General features: G+C 53.0%; 6 protein-coding genes across 6 annotated transcripts; 3 read left to right on the top strand and 3 right to left on the bottom strand.

The window, feature by feature from the left end:
• Positions 1–5: 5 nt before the first annotated feature.
• Positions 6–1,769, top strand: SMAC4_02852 (uncharacterized protein; the record flags this gene model as incomplete). Its single annotated transcript, XM_003348307.2, has 2 exons — positions 6–225; positions 310–1,769. Exons 1-2 carry the CDS (start codon positions 141–143, stop codon positions 1,767–1,769), a joined length of 1,545 nt encoding a protein of 514 aa, XP_003348355.1. The 5' UTR covers positions 6–140.
• A 219-nt stretch (positions 1,770–1,988) lies between these two features.
• On the bottom strand, positions 1,989–5,239 carry SMAC4_02851 (uncharacterized protein; the record flags this gene model as incomplete). Its single annotated transcript, XM_066089853.1, has 4 exons — positions 1,989–2,351; positions 2,469–4,946; positions 5,005–5,143; positions 5,201–5,239. 4 exons carry the CDS (start codon positions 5,237–5,239, stop codon positions 2,314–2,316), a joined length of 2,694 nt encoding a protein of 897 aa, XP_065945683.1. The 3' UTR covers positions 1,989–2,313.
• Positions 5,240–6,551: 1,312 nt separating this feature from the next.
• On the bottom strand, positions 6,552–10,325 carry SMAC4_02850 (uncharacterized protein; the record flags this gene model as incomplete). The annotated part of the gene is made up of 4 exons (XM_066089852.1): positions 8,887–10,325; positions 8,014–8,814; positions 7,588–7,964; positions 6,552–7,527 (listed from the first exon to the last, which is right to left on the bottom strand). The coding sequence occupies exons 1-4, from the start codon at positions 9,181–9,183 to the stop codon at positions 6,552–6,554; spliced, it is 2,451 nt and encodes an 816-aa protein (XP_065945682.1). The 5' UTR covers positions 9,184–10,325.
• Positions 10,326–10,976: 651 nt separating this feature from the next.
• SMAC4_02849 (uncharacterized protein) lies at positions 10,977–13,163 on the top strand. The gene is made up of 4 exons (XM_003348304.2): positions 10,977–11,738; positions 11,822–12,235; positions 12,311–12,376; positions 12,585–13,163. Exons 1-4 carry the CDS (start codon positions 11,108–11,110, stop codon positions 12,932–12,934), a joined length of 1,461 nt encoding a protein of 486 aa, XP_003348352.2. The 5' UTR covers positions 10,977–11,107; the 3' UTR covers positions 12,935–13,163.
• Positions 13,164–13,711: 548 nt separating this feature from the next.
• On the bottom strand, positions 13,712–15,939 carry SMAC4_02848 (uncharacterized protein). The gene is made up of 2 exons (XM_003348303.2): positions 15,368–15,939; positions 13,712–15,150 (listed from the first exon to the last, which is right to left on the bottom strand). The coding sequence occupies exons 1-2, from the start codon at positions 15,837–15,839 to the stop codon at positions 14,012–14,014; spliced, it is 1,611 nt and encodes a 536-aa protein (XP_003348351.1). The 5' UTR covers positions 15,840–15,939; the 3' UTR covers positions 13,712–14,011.
• Positions 15,940–17,685: 1,746 nt separating this feature from the next.
• Positions 17,686–23,488, top strand: SMAC4_02847 (uncharacterized protein; the record flags this gene model as incomplete). Its single annotated transcript, XM_003348302.2, has 2 exons — positions 17,686–22,919; positions 22,990–23,488. 2 exons carry the CDS (start codon positions 17,686–17,688, stop codon positions 23,378–23,380), a joined length of 5,625 nt encoding a protein of 1,874 aa, XP_003348350.1. The 3' UTR covers positions 23,381–23,488.
• Between the last annotated feature and the right edge of the window lie 308 nt (positions 23,489–23,796).

Below are 23,796 nucleotides of genomic sequence, written 5' to 3'. Positions count from 1 at the left end.
CATTACATCCAACAACCTCAAAGGAATATCAACATCACCACACCACATAACAGCACAGCTCAACATTCACGAGACCATACCTCGGGTGCCACACTATCACTAAGCGGAATGCTCCTTCAAATCACCGTCCGTTGCCCATCATGAACTGCCAAAAGTGTCGCACTCCCCTCAAGCTGGACAGCTCATTGGAGGACCTGAATCCAGCAGCATATGACCTGCTCGTGGGTACGGAATCTATCATTGTCCACAACTCTTCCTATGGCTCTGCTGCGTCATGGTTGTTCCAGGTCCCTCTCTGACACAGTCTAGCCACCCACTCTCAACAAGCGCCCAAGAAAGCTTTGTCCTCCATCTCCGAATCATCGACGACACATCGATCCCCACATGACCGCGAGAGGAGATCACTCTATGAAAAGGCGTTGCGGTCATCACATCAGCCCATGTTCAAGAGACATGCTGGACCGGGTAGAGGAGGAGGGGATGGCACACATCGAGACAATCCGGCAATGTCATTTGTATTGCTCACTGAATCTCAGATTGACGCATCACCTCTCCAAAGGAACAACCGCTCTTCAGCTCAAGACCTACCCTCTGATACCTATAACAGTAACAACAATGCATCCGAAGAGGACGACATGGCCAATGCCCATCTCTCGGACCAAATGGAGCGCATTTCCAAGCTATTCGAGGTCATTAGTGCCCGATCCGACATCGATCACCCAATATGCATAGAGTGCTCCGACATACTGGTGGAAGAAATGCAAAAGAAGCTTGAAGCCGCCAATAGGGAGAAGGACGCCTATGTCAACTATCTCAAGGAACTGAAAGCCTCTGAGCCCACGGACGAGGAGATTCGAGCACAAGAGGAGGCCACCCGCAAAGCGAAGCAGGTAGAAATGGAGTTGCTGGAAGAACTCAAGGCTCTCGAGCAGGAACAGGCCGCGCTGGAGAAAGAGAAGCTAGACCTGGAGGCAGAAATACGGGAAGTTGACATCAAGGAGGAAGAGTTCTGGCGAGGGCGGAATGCGTTCAACACCACTCTGGGCGACTTCCAGAACGAGCGAGACAGCATCAACAGCAAGTTCGACCACGACTCACGGCAGCTGGAGAAGCTGCAGCGAAGCAATGTCTTCAACGATACTTTCTGCATCAGCCACGACGGCACCTTTGCCACCATCAACGGCCTCCGTCTCGGGCGCATGCACAACATCCCCGTCGACTGGCCCGAGATCAACGCGGCATGGGGCCACGCCCTCTTGCTGCTCGTCACTGTGGCGGAGAAGCTCAATTTCCGCTTCGAAGGGTACGAGCCACAGCCTATGGGCTCAACATCGCGCATCGTGCGCATCGAACCTGCCTCGACGTCCATGGCGTCATCCTTTTACCCTAGTCGACCTGTCGATGCCAACGCCCCACCGCCGCCAGCTAAGCGGACCGTTCTCGAGCTTTACTCCAGCGGTGATTTTCCTCTTGGTTTCACATTTATTCACCGCAAGTTCGACACCGCAATGGTGGCCTTCCTTGAGTTGGTGCGCCAGCTGGGCGTCCATGTGCAGGAACAGACGCGGAGAGAGGGCAATCCTCTTAGCTTGCCTTATCAGATCCAAGGTGACAAGATATCAGACGTCTCGATCAAGTTGGGCGTTCAGCAGGACGATAGCTGGGCCAAGGCTTGCAAGTTGACGTTGACTTGCTGCAAGTTCTTGCTTGCTCATGCAAGCAATGTTAGTGCGTCATCGACGGCTCGGGCGAATGCTTTGGGGCTGTAAGGCCGTCGAGGTCTCATCCCTGATATTGTTATCTGGGCTTGGGTATTATGCGTTGATTTGGATTTTACGACCGTGTATGATTACGGAATTGGGATTACGGTCATGAAGACGAGGCGTATTAGGTGTTGGGATATAAGCTGCAATTGGAAGACAGTACATAACGCATAGATGAAACAAAGAAATGAGGAAAGCATTGATATTTGCATAGGCGCGATGATTTGAATAGATTCCATAAATGATAAACAGGAACTAAAGTACTAGTAAATATAACACAATACGTCCGAATTTTGTTCCATCTAACACGCCCTTATAGCTCGTATGACCTGTGGACTAGACTTTCTGAGACTCAAAGATCAGTTCCTACTCGTTCTTTGCTGACGATTCATTCTCCCTCGAATATTGTCCTTCGACCTCCTTTGATATATGATCACCGGCTTGATAGCCCTGTTCGCAACAAATGCGCGCATCCTACATAGGAAAAAATATTATCCCACTAGTCAGCAAAACGATCTTTCCAACTACAGTAAACTCTAGGCAAAGACAATCAATACCCATTTTCAGAAGTTGACGAATATCCGCTTCCTATAAAACAAAAGACCACACACCAGTCAGTCAGCCAAATGTCATCCCAACTACTGGTAGTAGGTAACTAATCGGAGGCAGTAACTCAATCATAGAAAATGGGTGGTGGAAGCGTACCAGGACGTTCATCATCATCATCGCTCTCCACTTCTCCATCTTCATGCTCATCTTCCTCTTCATCCGCATACTCCCCGTCATTTTCGTCGTCATTGTCATCAGCATCCACCACTCCCGTCCTCAGAAGCGCAGCAGCTTTGCCCTTCCTCTTCTTCTTAACCCCCTCCATAAACGTCTTAAACCCACTACTCATCCCCACCACCGCCTTGAGATGTTTATCCATCAACGCAATGGTCGTCGTCGTACCCGACACAGATCCACCGGGATGGCTCTCAGCCGCCTCGGTCTCCGCCAGCGCCACGGCCGTCTGCAGCGCGTTGCGAATCTCGCGCCCGTTCCACTTAAGCGCTAGCACGGACGGGTGGTGGAAGGCGTATTCCTTTGTTGATTGGGGGATGTAGAACCGCTTCCTGCTTCCTTCACCCCCGTCTGCAGAAGCAGAACTAGAAGGAGCAGATTCCCGCTCCAACCGCTCAAACTGATACCCCCAAATCCTCCTCCTTTCCTCCTCCCCAAGCTCGGGGTAATACAGGGCCACGTGAATCCTGCTTGTAAACGCATCGTCAAACGCCGCGACACGGTTCGTCGTCAAGAATAGCACGCCGCGGAAATACTCCAGCGCTCGCAAGAAGACGGAAACGAGGCCGTTGCGCTTCAAGTCCCGCGTGCGCCGACGCTCGAGGTACACGTCCGCTTCGTCCAAAAGGACCAACGCGCCGAATCGCTCGCCTAACTCGAGGAAGTACGAGAGACGTCGCTCGACGGAGGAGGAGGACATTGATGTCGACAGGTCTCCCGAAGTGAGGGATAAGAGGGGCCGCCGGGCAAGTTCGGAAATACATTCTGCTGTGCAAGTCTTGCCTACACCTGGCGAGCCGTGCAGCAGAAAGATGCGGCCGAGGCCTTTGTTGCGGACGAAATCGGTGGGCCAGGGCGTCAAGGCTGAGGAGGAGGCGGTGGCGGGGGAGAGGATGCTTTCTTTGGCGGCGGAGTTCTCGGCGGCGGTGAAGGGGGAAGAGGATGGATAGGAGGAGGTAGAAGAGGGAGCGGCAAATCTACCAATGAGGCTCTTGACGGTTAACTTGATTGCCGGGTCAAGAACCAGATACTTGAATGCGTCGAGGTCAGGACGGACGGGACCGAGGCCGGAGAGGTGGATGTGTGCCCAGCGGCGCTCGGAGAGGATGAATGCCGGGACGGTGGGCGAGAGGACGTGCAGATATAGCGTGGAGTTATCGGGGAGGGAGTCGGTCTTGGGGTTGAGTTTGTCGAAGCTGACGAAGGGGGACGGGTCGCTTCTTCTTTGTCCCGGATTGCCGTGACCATTGGAGGAGGTGGAGGAGGAAGACTTGTTGCCGCCGCCGCCGCCGCTAGAACAAGTAGGACAAGCGCACTTGGACATCACCTGGGGTAGGACATCCACGTTCAGATTATCCCCGCGATGTCTCGGCCGGCGTATATGCGGCGCTATATCTCCGTTGCCGAACCGCTCCCAGCCTTCGCAGTCGACGATGACCCGGCCCGTCATCTTGTACCCCCTCCCGCTGCTCGCTCTGTCGCCGTTGGTCACTTGCCCGTCGTACTCCATGTATGAAGGCTGCTTAGCCAGCTCCCAGTACAGCCGACCAAGCTTGATGTTCTCGGCGGCGACCTTAGCGGCGTCCGTGACGAACCGCTCGGGGATGACAGAAAGGGAGTTAATCAGGCGCTCGCCGCGCCACGCGCTGATGGTGCAGCTCTTCATGCGCCGGCGCAACAGGCCGCGACTGTACTGGATGTTCCAGAACTCGAGGTAATACGAGTTATCACCCTCGCCGTTGCCCTGGGCATCGTAGGGCCCCGCGAGACGGACGAGACTGACGATGTAGGGAACCAGAGTGCCGTTGCGGTCGCGGTAGATGACGGTGCCGGGCTTCAGCAAAGTCCAGAAGTTGTCAAACGTGGCCATGGCACCGCGCGGGTCCTCCTGTCGAAGTCTCTCGGCCGCAAAACGTTCGGCGAAGGTTGCTCTGAGGAAAGACAAAAGCACGTCGATGTGCTTCGTCGTAGTGTCCGCGTACTCGGCGTCGTGGCACGAAGGCTGGTTGAGCTTGTACAGCTCGAGCTCCCTCCAGTGGTCAACGAGGACTTGGTAGGGGGCGCGGATGATGCCGTGCTCGGGAGAGAACTCGCGATAGTAGGAGACGACGGCAGACAAGGCGGCTTTGAGATGATCGGAGTGGATTACCATCTCGGTGCGGTCCTTGGCGTGAGGTTCTCTACTGCGACGGGTACGGGGCAGATTGTCGCTGCAGTCGCTGTCGGAGCCGGACCAGTATGGCTCGGGAGGAGGGTAGTGTGGCTCGTCGTAGTAGTCGGCGCCTTCGTAGCGGGCGTGGACGGTGGTTCTGATTTCGATGACTGGGGTAGGTTTAGATGTTTCCTCCTCAAGCCCAGTGTTGGAGGCCTTGGGATCTAGGGGCTTTGCGCTCTCCCGTGCTATTGTTTGTTAACACTTGTTCATGATAATGGGTTTCAAGGTGTGTGTAATACTTACTCTCCATAAGCCGTCCAGTACTGGAGCAAAACTGGATGCTGTAGAGGATGTCGGGCATCTCGTCGTCCGGAACCCGCTGATGCTTCACGGTCTTGAAGCCAACAGCCTCGAAGCTGTCGACCGAATCGGTTTCGTCGGCCTGCATTATGTTAGTATCGTACTTCTGCAAGGTTTGGGTAAAACCACAAAGACGTACATCCATCGGAGCGACTCTTCTTCGAACAATTCCGCTCATGTTGACTTCTTCTCTGGAAGGCAGGAAAAAGACAAAGGTAAGCTGAGTTGAAACTAGAGCAAAGAGGAAGACCTGTCAGGAAACGATGTTGATACCCCTCTTAAATAGGAATAAAGGAGGCTATACATCGACGTCAACACTGAGTAGGCTGTGAGTCCTCCTGTGCCACCAAGTTGCACAGCCTACCATAGTAGCTTTAATGCGGAGTTGGCTGACTGCAGATGTGAGTCGACAAATCCTGGGATCCAAATACCTCTGCTATTGGTTCCAGCTTGTGCCAGGTTAGTAGATGAGATCCCGTTTGTTAATGCTTGATATCGGATCTACACTTCTGCCTCGAGTTCTGCCTAAATGACTGTGCTCATCGGGCGTGTCTGTCTGGGAGGAAGTGACAACGAATGCATGTAAGTCGTGTAAGGTGGGTGCCTTAATTATGAAATCTGCCGAGACCGAAGAACGAATGGCAACCGTGAGATAGTCGTGCATTGTACTACTTTCCACGAGCGGAGTGATAGTTGGACCGTCTGATAGCTCAAGGATAGGGTACGTAGTCTAATAGAGTAGAAGAATGGCGGAATGGCCAATGTAAGGTATCGACTGCCGGTTGTGAAGTGATGCCGACCTAGGATGATGTCTCACTTCTCGATCTTGGTTTGCATGACCTGTTCATGAATCGTTTTGCGTGTTTAGTCGAAAAAAGTCAAGATGCCAGAGAACGTACTCACATTATATTCCCGGTGGGATTTGCTTGTCTGTCACAGCCTGGTGTAGAAGTGATATGTTATACCTTACAGTTCTGAGGTTTGACTGCAGGCATCGCCATTGGTCCCTGGGTATCACCACAGCTACCCCAGAAACAATAACATGTTGCTTCACCATAAGTACCTCTTACTGACATTTTGAGTGTTATTTAAACCTTTGTAAAGCCACGGTCTTGGTTTAGCATATTTAGCAGGAGGTTATCCTCATGAAGCACGATGCTGGGCAGTTATAAAACTACACCCTTTGAGACATGGAAGGTCACAGCCCCTTTCTGGCATTCAAGAAGAGTTGTCCTATTCGCCAACAGAAGCCAAGGAACGCCCACGTCGAGGCTTGGTTGATATCACAGAGAGGGGTTAAAGCTTCCCGAAGGTAAGCTTCAGCTACCTTGAGCTACCCCAGTCACCTCGGACACTGATCGATCATATTAGTTGGCCAAAAGAGGCGGGCTTGGCAACGTTTGAAATGGTTTCTTTTATGTCTTCAGTTTCCATGATAGGCAACTTCGTGTACTGTTGTCTATCTTCAATGATAATGATTTCTTTCTTCTTTATAGGATAACCGACCAATTTCGTGGCCGTGGTGTGGACTCCACTGGAGGAGACGAAGCGGTGAGATCCAAAGACAACCGCTCCAGTTTGCTGCTAAGCGTCTTGCCCAGTCTCACCGTGTCCGGATTCTGATCAAGCCGGACGACATACGTAGGCCAATCCGACTGAACAGGTTGCTCCAGAGGAGCAGCATATATGTCCGTCTCGGCCTCGACGTTAGCAAACTTTTTGAGCAGTTGCACGTCCTCCGGTCTCATCGCACTTGCTAGTAGTCGTAAGACCGCACGGGCAACGTAGAGACTTTGGGCCTGTTCCCACATGCCCTTTGTTGCGAGAAGGGCCGTTGACCGGAGCGTCTCAACATGGGGCGCTGATGGGTTTTGGGCAATCGCATCAATCGTCATGTAGGCGAGAGCGCCGAGGAACTGCATCAAGAAACTGTCCAAGGCTTCGAACCCATGGCGGAGGTAGTAAATGCGGATGAGTGTTTCGAACAGAATGGTAGCATTTAGGTAAGCGTCGTGTGGCGTACAGGGCGGGATCGTCTTACCCGGCGGTATCCCGTTCCTCCATTCAGACGTGACTATGGGCCGTAGCATGTTGATGAGGATGAAGTAGAAGTGCATGTGCAGCTTCATCTGGTGAGGCGTCACAATCTTTCGCGGTGAAAGAGGTTCGGGGAGTTGGTGTAGCCAGTTAACCAGCCTGTTGTAGAATTCGAGGACCTGAGAGCTTGACATCTTCAATGGGAGACCCCCGTCCCGGAACGAGAGGAGGGAAAGGTCGTTCATGATGGTCCAAAGTTGAGCTTTCGCCTTGAACATGAATCCCAGATGTGTCGGGAACCGTGATTGACTTCCGGGGTATTTTACCCAGATCTCACCGTACCACTGCGGATTCTCAATAGGATCCGGTAGGGGCACCTGAGGCGGATGCCTCATTATAGGGGCCCTGAAGTAATGATATGAGTTTATACTGTTAGGGCTTGTTAGCAATCACGGCCGATAAAGTCTTTCGGACCTCGATGAGACATACCTCTGCCATGTAAAAACTATCCAGGCCGTAAACTCTCTGACATTCCGCATTTCGCGGTCCATTTCAGGCTGCGCAGCCCCAAAAAGATTGATCTCATGGGCCATGTCGATCGCGCGAAGGGAGTAGCGCCACCCGATCTTATCGGAACCGTTGAAAAGATAGAGAACGTTCAAAAGAAGACCGGCTTGTATGGTAGTTAGTCGCCGTTCCTCCCATTCCCTCAACCTTCGCTCTCCGTGTGGATCGTTTAGCATTGGTATAGGTCTTTCAAGTTCTGAGTCGATCTCAAAAAGCCTTTTGGCTTCTGCCAAGAACATGTAAACGATGTTTGCGGGATTCCAGTACTCTGCTCGACCATGGAGCCCCCGATGATGATACTGGGGAAATGGTCAGTAGTGAAGGTCGCTGGGGCCTGGAGATACGTACTGATCCGATGCAGAGAATTGTATTGACGAGGAGTCTGGAGCAAAATCGGTGGCGTCCGTTCGCCATGTCATCAAGAAAATAATCAAGATGAAGAAAGTGATTCCAGCCATAGTCGTACATGATGTAGTCATGGAGAAACTTCCGCATCAGGTTATCGTCGGTGCTCACTGAGGTCCACTGAGATGGCTGTAGTTTCTCCAAACGTGAATTTTCGACGGAGGCGGCGTGATATGGTTTATGATATGGATCGCTGTGTAAGTCAACGGCAGGGCCATGCGCCAAATAGGGGCTCATGCTTCGACTTGCGTTTGAGGGCGTAAAATAAGGTTGTTGCTGAGAGCCGGAAAGAAGTTGACATGCCAGCTGCTGGCGGTGCTCTACGCTCACGGCAGAGGGGCCGGGGGCAGACCGCCGTAAGACGCAGGCATAAACTTCGGAATCCAGGTAGACGTTGTCGTGCCGCTGCAAGAAGGCAGGCATGCCAGGCAAGTAGGGAAACTCGTATCGATAGCCTGTATCGGGGGCCAAGGCAAGCTGAATGAGAGCATCGCCAAAGGTTATATGGCGCAGGATGGTGGCAGGATCGGCACCTCTCCGGATGCGCTGGAAGACCTCTCCGGCCTCCTTTTCGTCCTTGGTCTGGAGAATTTCAAAGACTTTCTCGGCAGCCGATTTTGAACTTTGGAGCTCATCATACTTGCGCTTAAGAGCTTGAGCATGAGTCTCGGCCACATTGGTGTCATACTCACAGTCAGTGCCGCGGTCATGACAGGCAGAGCATTTTGGACGCTCGCCATTGCACTGTACGAAAAGGGAAAGGTAAGCTAGTGACCAGTAGAAAGGTACACACAAACGTCCTGGATTTCAACGCACCTTGGACTTGCGCCTCCGACAGGCACCACATGCGGCAGTGGTTGCCTGTCTCTTGGACCGACCGGTAGGGACAGCGGACCGGGCCTGAGTCTTGGTAAGTGTGGTTCGGCCGGTAGTAGTACTGCTAGGTGAGGTAGAGGCCGATGATCTGGCGGGAGCTAGGGGCCGTGAAAGAGACTCTTCCGAACCGACTGGTAACAAACGGCGTAATGATGCCGAGTTGGTGAGAGCGGAAGTATGCTCGTCTGGTGAAGAGGAACCACCCTGTGCAGGTTCGGGTGTCCTGGTCATAGTCATTTTTTGTTGAGTTCCGGATCGGGATAACGAAGGATGTGGTGGAATGAGCGACTACTATAGAGAGAAGGACGGGCGAGACAGGAAGGGGGCGTAGGCAGCTGGGCGGGAAGAACACTTCATCATCAACGAATGTCGGTCGGGTCGGTGTCCGGGTCCGGTATAATCGGGTTTATGGTGAGTTTTAAGTATGAGTGGTTCGTGGCAGTGACTCGGGTGGTGAGGTGTGAAAGTGTGCTAATGTCAGGTTGATGATACCCAGAGGCCCTGAGGTCGCAGAAAGCTTAGGTAGCCTTCCTTGGCTCCTATTTGTCTTTTCCGGCGTCTTTTCCGGCCACGATGCGGTAGGATCCTACAGCGTCTAGCTGTTTAGAGAGCGTGCCTCATTGAGTGTGTGCTTCTAACAAAGCTGAGAGTAGGTAGGTAGAAGGATGAGGTGTAGGTGTAGCAGGTAAAAGTGGTATATCGAAAAGAAGTATATGGGAGAAAATTCCAACGGCGCAAACGATGCGCAGTTAGCATGGCCGATCGACATGGGGCAGGTAGGTAGTCTTGGAGGGCACGGATAGCACCGCGAGTCCGCGACCCCTAACAACCTAAAACTCACCCTTAAAATCCCATTTTCATGATGGCTTCGTCCCTCAAAACGGGGACGCGGATCCCTGACCTGGCTGGGCAATCATGACGGATGGAAGCTGAGTTCGGACTTTGCTCCGACTGCCGATGGGATTCGCCATCCTATGAGTGGTTGCTTGTCGGTGGTTGCATCTCCACGGCCATCTCCTGGATGAAAACTGGCGGCGATCCTGTCGTGCAACCGCTCCTCCATACTAGTGAAATTTCAAGAACAGCCAGCGATGCTGAGGTGGCGGAAGTGGAACGGGGGATCCTCCTCGGGCCCGGGGGATGGCATGGTTGGCAGGCTGGCAGGCTATGGCGGTAGAGGTACCTACTAGGCGGGTAGGCGAATACCCCGGAGGAGACCGGCGACACATAACGAACCTGAAGGCACAAAGCACAAGTCTGGGTAACAAGGGAAGGAACAAAATCACAAAACAGGAATCCCTACAAAGTTTATAGGGTTTGCCAAGAAAATACTATTACGTAGTTACAAGTCCCTCCCAGCAACATGATCGCGATGCTCACTTTCCTATCTGGAGTTCCATGTAATGTCGTCCTGACACCTGCACATACCGGTATCGTGCGCAATTACCACCCTGCATTGAAGATAAACCCCCAAGACAGGAGGGCCTATGAGAACCTGCATAATCCGTTGGCCATGCTGGCCCGCAACATGAGACATTCATGGACGAGTCGGCTGGCTGCCAGCAGAATCCATCCCATCCTTCCTTGGACCCAGCGAACCAGGTCCCCGAAATCTCGGAAACGTCTTTGGGTTGTCCAGACTACTCCCAACCGACCAGACTGGAGTGCTGGTGCAAACAAACATCCCAGAACGGCAAAGCCCAGAAAGGGTTGGTCGGCCGCGTCGTGCCGGTCCGACGGAATTGCGAAGGGTGTGACAACAAACTGTTAAAGATACTGGGTAGCCCCGCTGTCTTTCCACTAACAGCTGCCCAAACCCCACAATCTGTTGGGGTCCATTGGTCTTCCTGTCCCACACATCATTGGCCAACACAATTCAATGGATGGAATTCGACATTTCCCACCACGTCGCCCCGACAGGCAGGTACTGACTGTACCTTCGGCACCTACCGTCACCTCCAACTCCAAGTCCCGACAAATTTGCATCCGCTCCCTCATCCACTTCATGACGAAGAGCCATTGACCCATCCCGACATGGCAATGTTCAAGCCGACGACGGGAGTCTCTAGAAGGTATTTTCTATGCTTTGATGGCCCATTGACTTTTGTGAGATGCATCACAACTCGAAACAACAACCGCAAAGAGAGTATCGACCATCAACATGATTTGGGACATAAAACCCCAAAAATATGTACCTCTTCTCCAAAATGCACAGTCAAATAATATGGGGCCATCTCAACGCTTCCACTTCCCGTCACTCCCCATTCTGCCAGCCCGGGCGGACCCTGTTTTCCCGTGTTTCTCCCGTGACAGTGACTGGAGCAGTGACTCAATCGACCCTGCCACAAGTCCATCCCCAGGCCATGTCCGATCTCGCCCTGGGCCGTATAAAACAAACCACCAAGTAGTTCATCCTCGTCTCTTTCTCACTCATTGTCCTTGTTTTTCTCAACTCAACGTCACCCAAGATACCCCCAAGATACCCCGATTCTCCTTCACAAAAATGGCCCCTACCGTCCTCCACCTCCGCAGCGAGACCAAGCACCTCGAGCACCGGTCTGCGCTCACCCCCGCTACCACTGCCGAGCTCATCAAGGCCGGTTACATTGTCAACGTCGAGCGCTCCCCCGAGAGAATTTTCGACGATGAGGAGTTCGAGAAGGCTGGCGCCACCCTGGTGCCTGAGCACAGCTGGGTCGATGCTCCCAAGGAGCACATCATTGTTGGCTTGAAGGAGTTGGAAGAGAAGGACTTCCCTCTCAAGCACGTTCATGTTCAGTTCGCCCACTGCTGTAAGTTTCCCCCCAGTCCGGCACTCTTCTGGGTGCGTGGCCAGGAGAATCCTTGCTGACTCGAGATTTTAAAAACGAAACAGACAAGCACCAAGCCGGTTGGGAGAACGTTCTCGCCAGATTCCCCCGCGGCGGCGGCACGCTTCTTGATCTCGAGTTCTTGGTTGACGAGCACGGTCGCCGTGTGGCTGCTTTCGGCTTCCACGCCGGTTTCGCTGGTGCCGCTCTTGCCCTCGAGGTGTGGGCCTGGCAGCTCAACCACAGCGAGCCCTTCCCCGGTGTTGAGAGCTACCCCAACGAGGATGCTCTGATCGCCGACGTCCAGAAGGCTGTCAAGGAGGGTGTTGCCAAGGCTGGTCGTCTGCCCCGTGTTATTGTCATTGGTGCCCGTGGCCGTTGCGGCTCTGGTGCTGTCAGCGCTCTCCAGAAGGCTGGCATTCCCGACGAGAATATCCTCGACTGGGATATGGCCGAGACTGCCAAGGGCGGTCCTTTCAGTATGTCACTCGCACCTTTCAAGACTCATTGAGTAATGAAAACAAAACAAAAAGAAATACTAACAACCACCCCAGAGGAGATCACAGACAGCGATATCTTCGTCAACTGCATCTACCTCACCAGCAAGATTCCCAACTTCGGTATGTGTTCTTCCCCTTTCCCTTTCCCTTTCTTTCCCCCATCCCCAGTGGTGGTGGTGGTGGTGATTGGTTCACCAAGAGCCGGTGAACAAGGTTCCCCTGAGCCCTGGCCCGCCCAAAAATCCACAACCCATTGGGGTCCATGATCCATCCACATCCATCACGGCGAACAGTCAAAACTAACCAGCATCCCCTCCCTCCCAAACAGTGAACAAGGAGTCCCTCCAAGTCCCCGACCGCCAACTCTCGGTAGTCTGCGACGTCTCCGCCGACACCACCTCCCCCTTCACTCCCGTGCCCATTTACACGGTGGCCACGACCTTCGACAAGCCCACCGTTCCCGTCGACGGTCTTGCTTCGGGCCCCCCGCTCTCCGTCATCTCCATCGACCACCTCCCTTCGCTTCTGCCCCGCGAGGCTTCCGAGGCGTTCAGCCACGATCTCCTCCCCAGCTTGCTCACGCTTAACGACTGGCAGAACTCGCCGGTGTGGGCGCGGGCGAAGAAGCTTTTTGATGAGAAGGTTGCTACGCTTCCCGAGAGTGCACTTCAGAAGTAGAGTTAAGTGTCCCTGATGGTTTTTTGGGTGGGATGGTCGTGAGATTGGGAAATAACGGATAGAGAAAAAGCGGACAGAGAAGAAGATGTCGGAGGATGTGAAAAGACATCAACCAATTGTATATGACAGAGAACTACAAAAGGAACAGCTCATGAAAATATGACGGACGAACAACGCAGATAGACAGATTGGTGTCGAGAAAGACACGACGAGAATAGATAGACTTGGTCTACTTACACTTTACTTGATCCCTTGACTTTCACACAACAGAACGTGATTATCCGATGTCCAGAGGATTTGAGTTGCGTTTACGAATGCAATGTAATGGATTTCATCATTAAAAATGTTAGAAGTCATGAAAACGAGATCTTGGCTGGTTTGGTTTATTTCCCTCCTGCGTACGTACAAACAACACCTCGAATCATGAATATCATCGCGCAAGGCATCATACCACAGGCAAAGCTACCGGGAGTCGGAAGAATGTGAAGGAAGATGAGAGCTCGATGTCCCTTTTCAATCTCCATAATCGTCTGTGCTCGACATCGTCGTTCTGATTCCCTGGGTTTTCGAGAAAACAGCGCGAATCGTAGCATCACGTAAGACATTCTGCCGCAGGCAAAAAGAAACGAACATCACAGCCATATTGCACTATATTGCACTATATTGCACTAAATGGTTGGCGACAATTGACGATCACAAGAGAGGATCAAAAGGCGGATACTGATCACATACGGGAGTGCTTCAATATACAAACCCACGAACCCAAACACACACACACAAGAACACAAGAACACGAGAATAATTCACAGAGACGAGCAAAAATGGTGTGATCCATCAAGAACATGTTCTTCATTTTTTGATTCCGAGCAACGTCCACTAACGACGTGCTCAAGCCTTCTCTTTTTGCAGGCTGATTATATCTGCATTCCATATCGCACATCTTCATATCGTGTGATCTCATAAAATTCCCATCATTTCAATCCCATGATATCGCCACCGAACTCCATTACAACCCGCATTACCCTTTTGAAAACCAACCATCAAAATCCATCCGACCATTCAAGAAAGCCAAAGCGTTTAAGCGTAAAGCTTCTTCTCGTAAGACTCCATGTTAACGCCGCCTTCCAGCTGGGCGCTAGCAGTACGGATCTCGAAACGAACAGTGCCGTTCTCGACACACTCGTGGAGCTCCTGGAGAGAGGTCATGCCGCAATCCTGCAGAGAGTGTTTCAACCCAGCGGCAAGATAGGGGACGAACTTGTTGATGGATCCTCTGTGAGCGACAGCGCCAGAGACACCCTGGGCAACGAGGATGCTGTCACCCTCAGAGAAGTAACGAGCGGTACCAGCGTTGCTCTTCTGGGCGTCCTTGCCACCACCACCGGCCTTCTTGTCCTGCATGGCATCGATGGAACCCATGCCACGGTAGGCCTTGACGAGCTTACCCTCACGGGAGACGAAAGAGGTACCGGGAGACTCGGTGGTGCCGGCAAGGAGACCACCCATCATGACGGTGGAGGCACCGAGACCGAGACCCTTGACAATGTGGCCAACGTTCTGGATACCGCCATCGGCAATGCAGGGAACACCGAAGCGAGCGGCGAAAGAGGAAACGTTGTAGACAGCGGTAGCCTGAGGACGGCCAACAGCCATGACCTCCTGGGTAATGCAGGCGGAACCACTGCCCATACCGATGCGGAGACCGTCAACACCAGCAGCGATCAAAGCAGCAGCTTGCTCGCGGGTAACAACGTTACCGCCGATGACATCGAGGTCAGGGAACTGCTGCTTGATCCACTTGATCATCTCGATCTGGTACATGGAGTTACCCTGAGAGCTGTCAAGGATGACAATGTCGAGGCCAGCCTCGACGAGCTTGGCAAGGCGGTCCTTGTCCTCGGGACGGGTGCCGATAGCAGCGGCGCAGATGAGCTGCTTGGAATCCTTGCTCTTGGAGGCAAGGGGGAAGTGAAGGTTCTTGGTAAGATCGGAGCGGGAGATCATGGAGACAAGGTTGCCATCCTTATCAACGATGGGGAGCTTGCCCTTCTTGGACTGGGCAAGGATCTTATTGGCCTCGAGAAGATTGACACCAGCGGTAGCGGTGATCAGGTCCGTAACCATGACCTCCGAAACGGGCTTGTCAAGGTCAGTCTCGAACTGGATGTCGCGGTTGGTGACAATGCCAATGAGCTTGGAGCCAATGTCGCCGGATTCTATGTGAAGCCAAGTCAGCACGAGCTCCCAGAAGCCAGGTACGAGTTGTGCTCCAAAAGGTTTGAGTAAGGTAGGTCCGATCAGGATTTTCAGTGTATTTGTTTCCTCATGACACATAGGTCGATATGGTGGAACGAAAGTTATGATTTATAGGTTTATCATCAGGTAGACCAAGGGAAGGGCAGGGAGCAGAAAGCGGTGGGAGTGGAGTCTTACCTGTGACAGGGAAACCACCGAAACCCCACTTCTCCTTCAAGGCCTTGGCCTCGCCGACAGTGGTGTCGCGGGTGATGACTACGGGGTCGAGAATGAAGCCGTTCTCGTAGCGCTTGACCTTGCGGACCATCTCGGCCTGCTCATCGGGAGAGCAGTTGTGGTGGATGACACCGACACCGCCCTGGAGAGCCATGTGGATGGCCATCTCGTGCTCGGTGACGGTATCCATGGGAGAGGAGACCAAGGGGACCTTGAGGGTGATGCGCTTGGTGATGGGCGAATCGAGGGTGACGGCCGAGGCAGGGAAGCCAATGTAACCCGGAAGGAGCAGGAAATCATTGTAGGTGAGGCCACCCTGGGTCTTGGAGTCCATAAGCTCGCGGATGTCGAGGCCATCACGACGCTCGTACTCCTTGAGGACCTCCATGGCGGAGGTGTGGTCCAGGAAGGTGTTGTTGCCGTTTACTGCCATTTCTGCAATCAATGAAGATGAGAAGGGCAAAATGAGGTAAGGGCAGGTAAGATGTATAAAAACAAAGGGTTGATTCTTTGGGGGGAAGCCAGCGATGGGTATGTACTGGTTGGATTGGCCGACTTTTCCCCCCCCAAGAAGACGAAGAGGAAAAGAAAAGTTCTGGGAGTTTGCCGCCGAAATTTTTTTTTATGGTCCAGACTCTGCAGCCCCGACCGCGGGGCTTTCTGCCGGGCGGTGGGTGGTTTGAAGGGGGGTTCTAGGTGGGGTTCGGTGTGACTCGATGTCGCTACCATTGGATTGTGGGAATTAGCCTACGTTTAGTTAAGGCCGGACTTTGCATTCAGTCTGGTGCTGTGGAGGAGCACCGCCGATTTTACGATTTTCATTTCACATCAGTCATCTCATGTCACTCCGACTGCTCCCAGTTTCTGCAGGTGAATTCCAACTGCAATCTGCGAAGTCGGGATATTCTCCGTTGATCCCTCCGATCATTCTTCGCTCCAGCGGACCGGGAGGCAACAGGATGAAGTTGAGTCTTCCAGGTCGGCTGTGTTATGGCTACAAGTACTTGACCTCTGGTTCAAACACAAAGACTCGATGCCGGTGTTTCGAGCGTGTTGGACCAGGCGGACCTGGCTCCGTTATTATGCGGCATTGTGTTTGTTACAATACAACAACCGTCGTCCGTGCGGCAGGAATGAAAGTTTCAAGTTTACATGTGCCCATTCGGCCCTTGCGGCCATTTGTAGGACCGGCAGCGGGATGAGGTCACCCGCCAAGAGGACGGGATGAAGCTCGGGAGGGAGGACTTGGCCGTGATGGCTCGAGCTCAACTTGCTTTCCATGTTTCAACGCTCATCTGCCCTGCGTGCCCTGTATTTTGTGCTGGGCAGGGTTGTGCTCACTGCAAGCTCGAGCCTTCGTCGAGGTCTCCCCTCGTCCCGTCTTCTTCTGGTTGCTAGGGCGGCACAGGGCGGGCAGGCACATGGGATGGTAAACAAATGGGCAGCAGCTGCAGGGCAAGTGGGCGATAGGGCAACCACCATCCACGACAGGCCACCACAGGCAGCCAACCACTGCCGGCCGCCGCAAATCTCGTGTTCCCCCTCCATTTCCCAACCGCCCACTTTCTTATTCCAAGCACGCAGAGCGGAGGCCACTGCAAGCCACTCACTGGGCACCCCCATGTCCCTCTTCTCCAAGTGCCTACAGCCCGCCAAAGCCGCCTCGCCTCGCCTTGCTTGCCATTGCATTTCCAAATTCCCGGTTGTCTGTTTTGTTTTGTTGCAGGAGGACAGACGGAATGAAGCTATTCCCATAATACTGCTTTGACCATCGAATTTGTTTTCTAGGAGGTGTGCTACTTGCCCTAGAGGCATCCCTTCACGTGCGCTGTGCGCAGTCAACCTTCCATTTTCCGAAGTCGGCCCACGAGCGAAGAGAGATCTGAGCCGGTTTAAGCGCCCGCCAACTTCCAACTGCCATCATCCACCACTCCGTACCTTGTTGGTTAAAGTTTAAAGTTTTAATACATCATCGCCCTCACGCTTCGTCCCGTACGCATGTCCCGACTCAGCCTATACCTTTCCCGACTCCCGTATATCCTCGTTCTGACAAGGCGATAGTAAACAAGCGTCGAGTTGTTCCCCCCGACCACCCGCTTGGCACCCAACTCGAGTCTGATCTTCGGCCTACTCCACAACCCACGGCAAGACGAGAGACGATCTGCGCAACCGCATCGCAAAGCCGCTCGCTCTGATGTGGCCGGCGACCCTCGGTCTCTGCGAAACGAGTTCTACGTCCAAACTATCCTCCCTCCGGTAGCCTCGACAATTCGCCCAAGATGTCGTCGTACAGACCACACCCCCTTCGTCAAACACAGACCGCCGACTACTCGGTTAATAGACAATCCTCTTCCACATCAACATCGTCATCGGGGTACTCAGCCTCTTCCATAGGCCAGTCGGATATCAGTCGACCCATCAGTTCCTTGTCGACAGCAACCAGTGTTTACTCCCAGTATGGACACAAGCGAGGTCAAAGTGAGGCGAGCCGACTACCCTCAAGCCTGTCTGGTGGCTCCCACACCCTTCCTTCCACGCCGACAAGCGATAATCCCTTCAAAAATGCCCGCCAGTCTCTCCGACCGACGTCTCAAGCCTCTATGGGAACAGCGACCGCCAACAGCATAGTGAATGCGGGTTCGAAGATTGCGCCGCGAACGCCCACACCAGGCCATCACGAACGTGGAAAAAGTGTCGACATCGGCAGGCTATCCATCAGCGAGTATGGGACCTCAACTTCCCATCGCGAACGCGGTCAGAGTCTCGACAACGGAAAGCCGTCGGCAACTGAGCGCCCACGGATATCACCCACGGGCACCGTCCAGGAACGTCTTTCGAGTTTCGATACAGCAAAGACTTCGGTATTAGATCGCCCGCGGATATCTCCCACGGGCACCGTCCAGGAACGTCTTTCAAGTTTCGATACAGCAAAGACTTCAGTATTAGAACGCCCGCGGATATCACCCACAGGCGCCCTTCATGAACGTGGCACAAATTTCGATGTCAGCAAGTCCTCGGTACCGGAACGTCCGCGGATATCGCCCACGGGTGCCCTCCACGAGCGCGGTCATAGCATCGATATCGGCAAATTATCGATTAGTGACAACACACGCAGTTTGTCGGGCATGTCTCCGACCGTGACATCGCCTCCGGTGACTTCTCCGACGACCCCTTCAACGCGAAGGCCGGCTTCCATGTTCCTATCCAGATCAGATTCTGTGCGTGGAGGAAATGAAAATGGATCAATGGCTCTAGTGCACGCTCATTCGAGTCCCATTGCCCTCGCTCGTCCGGATCTAGAAAAGCTGGGTCGTTCATCGACAAGTCAATTGCGAACGCTCTCGCAGTTCGCACAAGATGGAACGGCGGGAGAGCTTGCCATAATATCTCCTTCGCAAGAAGTTGTTGGTCTCCGCGGACGCCGTAAGTTGCAAAGAGCTGACAAGTCTGTAACGGCGCGGCAAAAGAATGGCGGCTTTGGATGGGAGACAAAGTGGATGGACAAGCAGCGACAGTTTCTACAAGCATACGAGTACCTTTGCCACATTGGTGAAGCCAAGGAATGGATTGAGGATATCATACAGCGTCCGATTCCCCCAATTATCGAACTAGAGGAAGCTTTGCGAGATGGCGTCACTTTGGCTGAAGTGGTCGAATCCCTTAACCCTGAAAAGAAGTTCCGCATTTTCCGCCATCCCAAGCTCCAATACCGCCATTCAGACAACATCGCCATCTTCTTCCGTTACCTCGATGAAGTCGAACTTCCTGATCTCTTCCGATTTGAGCTCATCGATCTATACGAGAAAAAGAATATCCCGAAAGTTATCTACTGTCTCCATGCGCTGAGTTGGCTCTTGTTCCGGAAAGGAATCGTCGATTTCCGCATCGGGAACCTAGTCGGTCAGCTTGAGTTCGAAGACCATGAGCTGGAGGCGATGCAAAAAGGCCTCGATAAGCTGGGGGCTAGTATGCCTAGCTTCGGCAATATGGGAGCCGATTTTGGAATTGAGCCACCTGAGCCCGAGGAGACAGAGGAGGAACGCATTGAGAGGGAACTGGCCGAAAACGAAGAGGCCATTGTGGAGTTGCAAGCCCAGGCCAGAGCGGCGCTTCTTAGGATACAACTTGGCTACACCATGCAACATTTGTGGGATACCGAAGATTGGATCGTCGATCTCCAGTCTCGTATTCGTGGTGACTGGGCTCGCCAGGTGGTGGATTACAGGCTCCAGATGAAGAACTTTGCAGTCCAACTTCAAAGCGCAGCGCGCGGTTTCCTCGCCCGCCATCGACATGCGGAGACAAAGGCACAAACGAGCTTTGCAACCAAGTTGCAACAGACAGCCCGTGGTTTTATCGCTCGTCACCAATATGCTCAAACACGCCTCGCGATTCAGCTGCAGAAGGCGGCACGTGGATATGTTGCTCGTCACCAGTATGCGCAAACATGTTTCACGATTCAGCTGCAGAAGGCGGCACGTGGGTATCTTGCTCGTCGCCAGCGGACAGAAACAGAGGAGCAGTTCAAAGGCAACGAGGATGTTGTCTTGCAACTGCAGAGCATGGTCAGAGCGGCCAAGGTTCGCAATGAGATTCGAGAGCAGCATTCCCAGCTGGAGACGGCAGCCGGACCCCTACGAGACATTCAAGCGACATTTCGTGGATTCCTGGCCAGGAAGCAGCTTGCTGTGCAACATGAAAAGACGGAGAGCGAAGGCGCTACAATTGCTCAACTTCAAAGTGCGGTTCGTGGTATGATTCTAAGGAAGAATATCGAGGAAGAGAGGGCCTCCTTGGAGAGCAACACCGAAGCCATCACTAGTCTTCAGGCTGCCGTCAGGGCCATGAAGGCGAGGACCGAGGTCGATGCCCAGAAACAAGCCCTTGAAGGCTTTGCGCCACAATGGACCGCTATCCAAGCTGCCTTCCGTGGTAAGGTTGCCAGGTCCGACGTCGACGCTACCAAGGAAGAGTTGCAGAAGCACTCAACTGAGCTGGGCCTTCTTCAGTCCCATATTAGGGCAGCAGCAGTGCGGAGGTGGATTTCAGAGCAGCTTGAAAGCATCGGAGAAACAGAGGAAGCCATCATCGATCTTCAATCCATGATTCGCGGCATGCTTGAACGTTTAAGGATATCGGACGACCTGGATGCTCTTACCCAGGAGACACCAAGCATCATTGACCTTCAAACACATATCCGTGGATGTCTTTATCGAAAGGAGTGTGGCGAGTTATTGGATGAGCTCGCGGTCAACACCGAGGAGATCACCGAACTGCAAGCCCTTGCTCGGGCCATGTTGCTTCGGAGCGATGTTGCAATGGTCTTGGATGAACTGGAACAGAATGAGGAGTCTGTGGCGGCGTTCCAGGCTGCTGCCAAGGCTTTCGTTGTCAGAGCCAAGTACGAGGAGAAGAAGCGCTTCTTCCGGCAGAACATGCAGAAGGTTGTCAAGATTCAGAGCTTTGTGCGAGCCAAACTTCAGGGTGAAGCCTACAAGAGTTTGACATCTGGAAAGAACCCGCCCGTCAACGCCGTCAAGAACTTCGTCCATCTTTTGAACGACAGCGATTTTGACTTCAACGAGGAAGTAGAGTTCGAGCGCCTCCGGAAGACTGTTGTTCAACAGGTTCGGCAAAACGAGATGTTGGAGCAGTACATTGACCAGCTAGACATCAAGATTGCCCTTCTCGTCAAAAACAAGATCACCCTCGACGAAGTTGTCAGGCATCAGCACAACTACGGTGGACATGCCAACAATCTTCTCGCCAACAGTGTCATCTCGAATGCCAACCAATTTGACCTCAAGGCTCTAAACAAGAGTTCGCGCAGGAAGCTAGAGTCTTACCAGCAGCTTTTCTTCACCCTCCAAACGCAACCCCAGTACCTGGCCAAGCTTTTCAGGCGTATCCGCGAGCAGGGAACATCAGAAAAGGAGTCAAAGCGGATTGAACACTTGATGATGGGGCTGTTCGGATACGCGCAAAAGCGGAGAGAAGAATACTATCTGTTGAAGCTTATTGCAAGGTCGATCAGGGAAGAAATCGAAGCATGTGCTGCTCTGCCGGATTACTTGAGGGGCAACTTCTTCTGGACCAAGCTGCTCCAGAACTACACTCGATCCCCTCGCGATAGGAAATACCTTAGGGATCTCTTGGGACCCCTCATCAGGGACAACATCATCGAGGACCCTGCGCTGGATCTTGAAAGCGACCCGATGCAGATCTACCGGTCTGCCATCAACAATGAGGAGTTGAGGACCGGTCGGCCCAGCCAAAGGCCTCTAGATGTTCCCCGTGAGGTCGCCATCAAGGATCCCGAAACAAGGGAGCTCTTTATCGACCATCTGCGTGATCTCCGAGAGATCTGTGACCAGTTTCTCCTTGCCCTGGAGGACTTGCTTCCTCGCATGCCATACGGCCTGAGATTTGTGTGTCGGCAAACGTATGAAGCCCTCTGCCAGCATTTCCAGAGGGATCACCAGGCACATCTGCTCCAGGTGGTAAGCAACTGGCTCTGGCGTTTCTATCTTCAGCCTGCTCTCGTCGGTCCGGAGGCCTATGGAGTCACGGAGAAGCAAATGAGTCCCCTCCAGAAGCGTAACCTCGGTGAGGTTGCAAAGGTTCTGGGTCAGATTGCATCAGGCCGGCCTTTTGGCGGAGAGAACATCTATCTTCAGCCTCTTAATGCCTTCGTCGCGGAATCAATCGAGCGCCTAGCGCACATCACCGCTTCCCTTATCGACGTACCCGATGCCGAGAAGACGTTCGATATTGACGAGTTCAATGATCTCTACGCCAAGAACAAGCCGACGCTGTATATCAAGATGGCTGATATCTTTTCCATCCACAACCTCATCGCTGCTGAGTTGCCTCACATGTGTCCCAACAGAGATGATATGCTGCGCGAGATCGTCCAAGATCTCGGTAACGCCAAGAACAACGAGAACGAAATGACCGCGGGCGGGTCTGCTGATATTCAGCTGTTCCTTACTCCTAAACTGCACGATATGGAGGATCCAGAAGCTGAGACTAAGGGTCTCTTTATGGAGACCAAGAGGTGCATTCTGTACATCATTCGGGTTCAAACGGGTAACAACCTGCTTGAAATTCTTGTCAAGCCAATCAACCCGGAAGATGAGCAGAAATGGAGGATGGTTCTGCGCGAAGACTTTGGCGACAACTCCAACACCCGAGGCGCTTATTCGGAGGCGAACATGATTGATGTTACGCGCATGAGTTACTACGATCTGAAGAGGACAGCGCTCGAGAACATCCTCAGGTTGGAGCAGATGGGTCGCATCTCCAAGCAAAACTACTACCAGGATATCCTCAACGCCATCGCGCTGGATATCCGCACCAAGAGCAGGAGAAGGGTCCAGAGACAGAGGGAACTCGAGGGTGTCCGTCAGACACTCGGCAATTTGCACGAAAAGGCAAAGTATCTCGAGCAACAGCGCAAGAGTTACGATGACTATATCGAGCAGGCCATGGCCACGCTGCAGAATAAGAAAGGGTACGTATATCACCATCTCCCATTTCCTTTTGGTATCCTCGCATGCTAACCGCTACTCCCCAACAAACAGCAAGAAACGTTTCCTCCTCCCCTTCACCAAACAATACAACCACCAGCGCGAGCTCGAGCGCTCCGGCCGCGTCCCCAAGTTCGGCTCCTTCAAGTACTCGGCCCGCGCCCTCTCAGACAAGGGCGTGCTCGTCTCGTGGACGGGTATCCCCGAGCGCGACTGGGGCCAGATCAACATCACCATCTCGTGCGACGAGGTCGGCATTTTCAGTCTCGAGGGTAGTCGCGGCCACATCCAGATGCCGGGTGCCAGCGCCTTGGTGCCCATCGAGGACTTGCTGCAGGCGCAGTTTGAGGCGCATCAGTTCATGAACCTGTTTGAGGGGCAGCTGAGGCTGAACGTCAACTTGTTGTTGCATTTGGTGTATAAGAAGTTTTATCGTACCCAGTAAGGGGCGATGAATAAGGAAGTGAGGGAGCCAAGAGGAGGGAGGGGAGATGGAAGCGTGTTGTGAGGGAAGGAAAGGAAAGCATAGCGTGCATCTATCTAGCCAGGCTGGCTGGCTGGCTGGCTTGTTGGTTTACGTCTACTACCACTACCACTTAGAGCAGTCTTTCTTTCGCTTTGCATTTGGATGCATGGATGGGCGGACGGACAAATGGTGTCTAAGGAAGGAAGGGAGGAAGAAAAGAAGAAAGAAGAAAGAGAGAAAGAAAGAAAGAAAGAAAGAAAGAAAGAAAGAAAGAAAGGGGAACTGGAACAGCAGCAGCATTATTCATGTTCTTGTTATTGGTTGTGAGCTTTTTGATTGATTGATACCACCAAAGACTTTATTGGGTTTCTTTTTTCTCTGTACCTTAGGTTATA

The sequence above is a fragment of the Sordaria macrospora genome, chromosome 1, assembly GCF_033870435.1.
Source record: "Sordaria macrospora chromosome 1, complete sequence".
Taxonomy (NCBI): Eukaryota; Fungi; Ascomycota; class Sordariomycetes; order Sordariales; family Sordariaceae; genus Sordaria; species Sordaria macrospora.
The sequence above is the reverse complement of the archived record's forward strand: the minus strand, read 5'-3'. Positions and strand labels throughout refer to the sequence as shown.

What these genes read in the sequence shown, in the direction of transcription:
- SMAC4_02849 (XM_003348304.2), top strand. Translation starts at nt 11,108, where the DNA reads ATGATTTGGGACATAAAACCCCAAAAATATGTACCTCTTCTCCAAAAT. An exon ending in TGCCAAGGGCGGTCCTTTCA is followed by an intron (nt 12,236 to 12,310) that starts GTATGTCACTCG and finishes CAACCACCCCAG; the next exon opens with AGGAGATCACAGACAGCGAT. An exon ending in CAGCAAGATTCCCAACTTCG is followed by an intron (nt 12,377 to 12,584) that starts GTATGTGTTCTT and finishes CCTCCCAAACAG; the next exon opens with TGAACAAGGAGTCCCTCCAA.
- SMAC4_02848 (XM_003348303.2), bottom strand. Translation starts at nt 15,839, where the DNA reads ATGGCAGTAAACGGCAACAACACCTTCCTGGACCACACCTCCGCCATG. An exon ending in CGGTGGTTTCCCTGTCACAG is followed by an intron (nt 15,151 to 15,367) that starts GTAAGACTCCAC and finishes GGCTTCACATAG; the next exon opens with AATCCGGCGACATTGGCTCC.